Below are 2880 nucleotides of genomic sequence, written 5' to 3' on the forward strand. Positions count from 1 at the left end.
GTTTGATTTTCCTTTTTAGATTCATTCATACGATTCGGAGAAACAACCCAAATTCTGCACTTCGCATCTCCTTACACCCCATGTGACATATCTATCGCATACCACCACTTCCTTTCCCTTGAACAAACATAATCATGAATTACAACTTTAACGATTATTTCAAACTTGTTGATGGTGTTGCGTCGTTGAACAATAACACAGCAGAATACCTGGCTCACTTGTGGATTTCATCATATGAGGCGGATCAGCAAAACAGGTACAGCAAACCAATGCCGTGGATTGGGATGTATATCGCATTAGCATCTTTGTTTTGCATCTTTGCAATGGTGGCTGATTTATTACATGGTTTCGGGAAGAAAAAGCTCTGGTTTCCGTGTAAATATTTCACTCTGAACGCTGCTTCTCTTACAGTGATAGCTGTTGCAATAAAGCTACCCATGGATCTAACTAATCTAATGCCAGGTTGTATGGACCAGGTTACAAAGCTGGGAAGCTTGGGCTTTATGTGCACCATGATGGCTAATTTATTGCCTTCTCTAGCAACCATGAACAGCAAAGAACTTGTCTCAAACATCATAGCTTTGGCTGTTCTGGTTATTACCTTGGTTGTGAATATTTGCATTCAACTAAACACTGGAGTTCTCTTCTATCATGTAGTAGATGATGGTGCGGGGTATAACCTTCATGGTTATGTAAAAAGTTTACCATCTTACGTACCTGAAAGACACAACAGATTTACAGCAGCCATTTATGTGGGTATGTTACTCATGTTGCTCATAATATACGTATGTTCATCTTTAGCAATTCTGATGTCCAAACAGATTCTAGAATCAAAATTCCAAGCTACACATCAAAAGGTTTTAAAGGATGAAGAGTTGAAACAACCAGGAATATCAACTATTGAGAAGCTAAAGCGGCATGTGAGCTATTACTGGATCATGGCAGGAACAGGAAGCCCCCAATTCATGACAACTTGCTCTGCTACAACCTCTGCTTCAGCGGTAATATGTGCTTCAAGCGTTGTCTTACACATTCTTCTTCTACTTTTTTATGTTGACGATCTTCGGGACTATAAGTCGGATTATATGTGGTCAATGCCAGTAATTCTCATTATCCAATTTTTCGGAATCGTAGTGGGTACAATTGCCCCACTTTCTAGATGTTTTTCAGCCTTAAGCTTTAAGGTGTCGATAAAATGGATTTGGAATCATCTTAACGTGTGTAACGTAGAGAGCTATTGGACTCGGAACTTGTATGATTGGAAACAGAGTAGCATATCATTCCCATCCAGTAGCCGCAAATGCAAAATTTTCATGGAGAACCTCAAAACCCTAATTCTCAATATTTGTATAGGGTTTCAGATGACAGTCGTGGTAGCATGCAAGATCATAGCAGTGGTTCCATTTTTCGTTGTGATATGTGCTGTGTATTGTATCCGTTATTGTAAATGGTTAGAAACCCTGTTTAGCACCTCATGTCTTGTTCTGAGAAAAAAGCCTAAGGAGCATCTAAGAATAGATAAAGATCTTAGCGGGTATGTTTTGCAACTCCAAGACGACATTGAGTTTGCTAAGAGAACATTGAAAGGCATGTTAAAATCTGTGAACCACTTAATCCGAAAAGCAGAAAAACAACAACCCAACAATCTTATGAAGCTATTGGCACGATCTGGAGGATTTGAAGGAGTTGGAAAGTTTGATAGCCATCATGTTCCACTTTTACATTCAGAAGAATATATCAATTGTTGGAGCTTGCCATTGATAACTCTAACAACCATTGCCATGTCTCTTCCTAACATGGAAAAGAACATAGTTGATAGCTTGCTGAGTGGTGTGAGTGAAGGTCTTGTATATGTCACACTTGTGGAAGAAAGTCTCAATGCTACTGATGATCATGTAATCATTCAAAAGGCAGCTAAAACTTTGTGGCTTGAAGTTGAAGTCTACCACAAGTGGTTAGGAAACAAGCTGCCAAAACCTAAGCCTAAAGTGAATATACCAAGGCAGATTCTTCAATGGTTGAGAGATACAGCTAAAAGCATGGTCATTGAGGTGGAAAGTACAGATATTCGAGGCCGAAACCATAATTCCAAAGTCAGTTCTATTTGTGCCAATTCAATGTTTCGTATCACCGAAACCATCCTACTCTCCTACCACGAGAACATTGACCAAGTTAGCCAAGAGGAACTATTTGAAGTGTTATCATCAATGATTGCTGATATATTGGCAGCATGTCTCACCAACTTACCCCAAGTCATATTAATGAAATGCCACACAAGTGCCATAGAAAAAAGGGAGATGAATGTGCATGCTGCAGCCCAACTTCTCGGTCAGACTACACAGATAATCAACTCCCTCCAAGATCGTGAACTTCCAAGCTTGAATCCAGATGAGTTGCCATTTATTGACAAGTGGTGTTCTTACTTAAACCATCCCTTTCCTTAATAAACACTACTGTACTTCAAATAACCAAGTTTGTTTGATAAAGATTTGTTGTAATTTCTTTTCAATTCGTGAAAGTTAATGTAATTTCCTTTTATGCTTGTTTTAAGACTTGAATATGAACAGAAACTAGTAGCCAAATAGCCAATGTATTATTCACCGGTAGCACCCTCCACCTAGAAGAAAAGTATTCTAGATTGAGAGGCCAAGCACCTTCACCGAGTCTGCATCATTAGCATTCACAAAGAATGTTGAGTTTGTGTTTTTAGTTAATTTCCAAACTTGACAAGTACTTGTCAGGTGTAGTTTTAGAACATTGCTCCTCATTATGAGAGCTAGCTAGGTTTATGTGCATTTAGTAGTGGATTGGTTGTTTTGGAATGTCCCACACTGATATCTCATTTTCCATACTTCTTTTTCTTGATAAGTGTAACACCCT

The 2880-nt window shown here is 38.8% G+C and overlaps 1 protein-coding gene across 2 annotated transcripts; it reads left to right on the forward strand.

Annotated features, from left to right (window-relative positions):
• Window positions 1-2582, forward strand: LOC111905403 (uncharacterized). Of its 2 annotated transcripts, none has more exons than XM_023901105.3 (2): window positions 1-375; window positions 463-2582. In XM_023901105.3, exons 1-2 carry the CDS (start codon window positions 135-137, stop codon window positions 2442-2444), a joined length of 2223 nt encoding a protein of 740 aa, XP_023756873.1. In that variant the 5' UTR covers window positions 1-134; the 3' UTR covers window positions 2445-2582. The 2 variants fall into 2 exon arrangements, with proteins under 2 accessions (XP_023756873.1, XP_042751683.1); XM_042895749.1 differs by having other exon boundaries at window positions 203-375; window positions 477-2582.
• Window positions 2583-2880: the final 298 nt, after the last annotated feature.

This window comes from Lactuca sativa, chromosome 6 (genome assembly GCF_002870075.4).
Source record: "Lactuca sativa cultivar Salinas chromosome 6, Lsat_Salinas_v11, whole genome shotgun sequence".
NCBI classification, from domain to species: domain Eukaryota; kingdom Viridiplantae; phylum Streptophyta; class Magnoliopsida; order Asterales; family Asteraceae; genus Lactuca; species Lactuca sativa.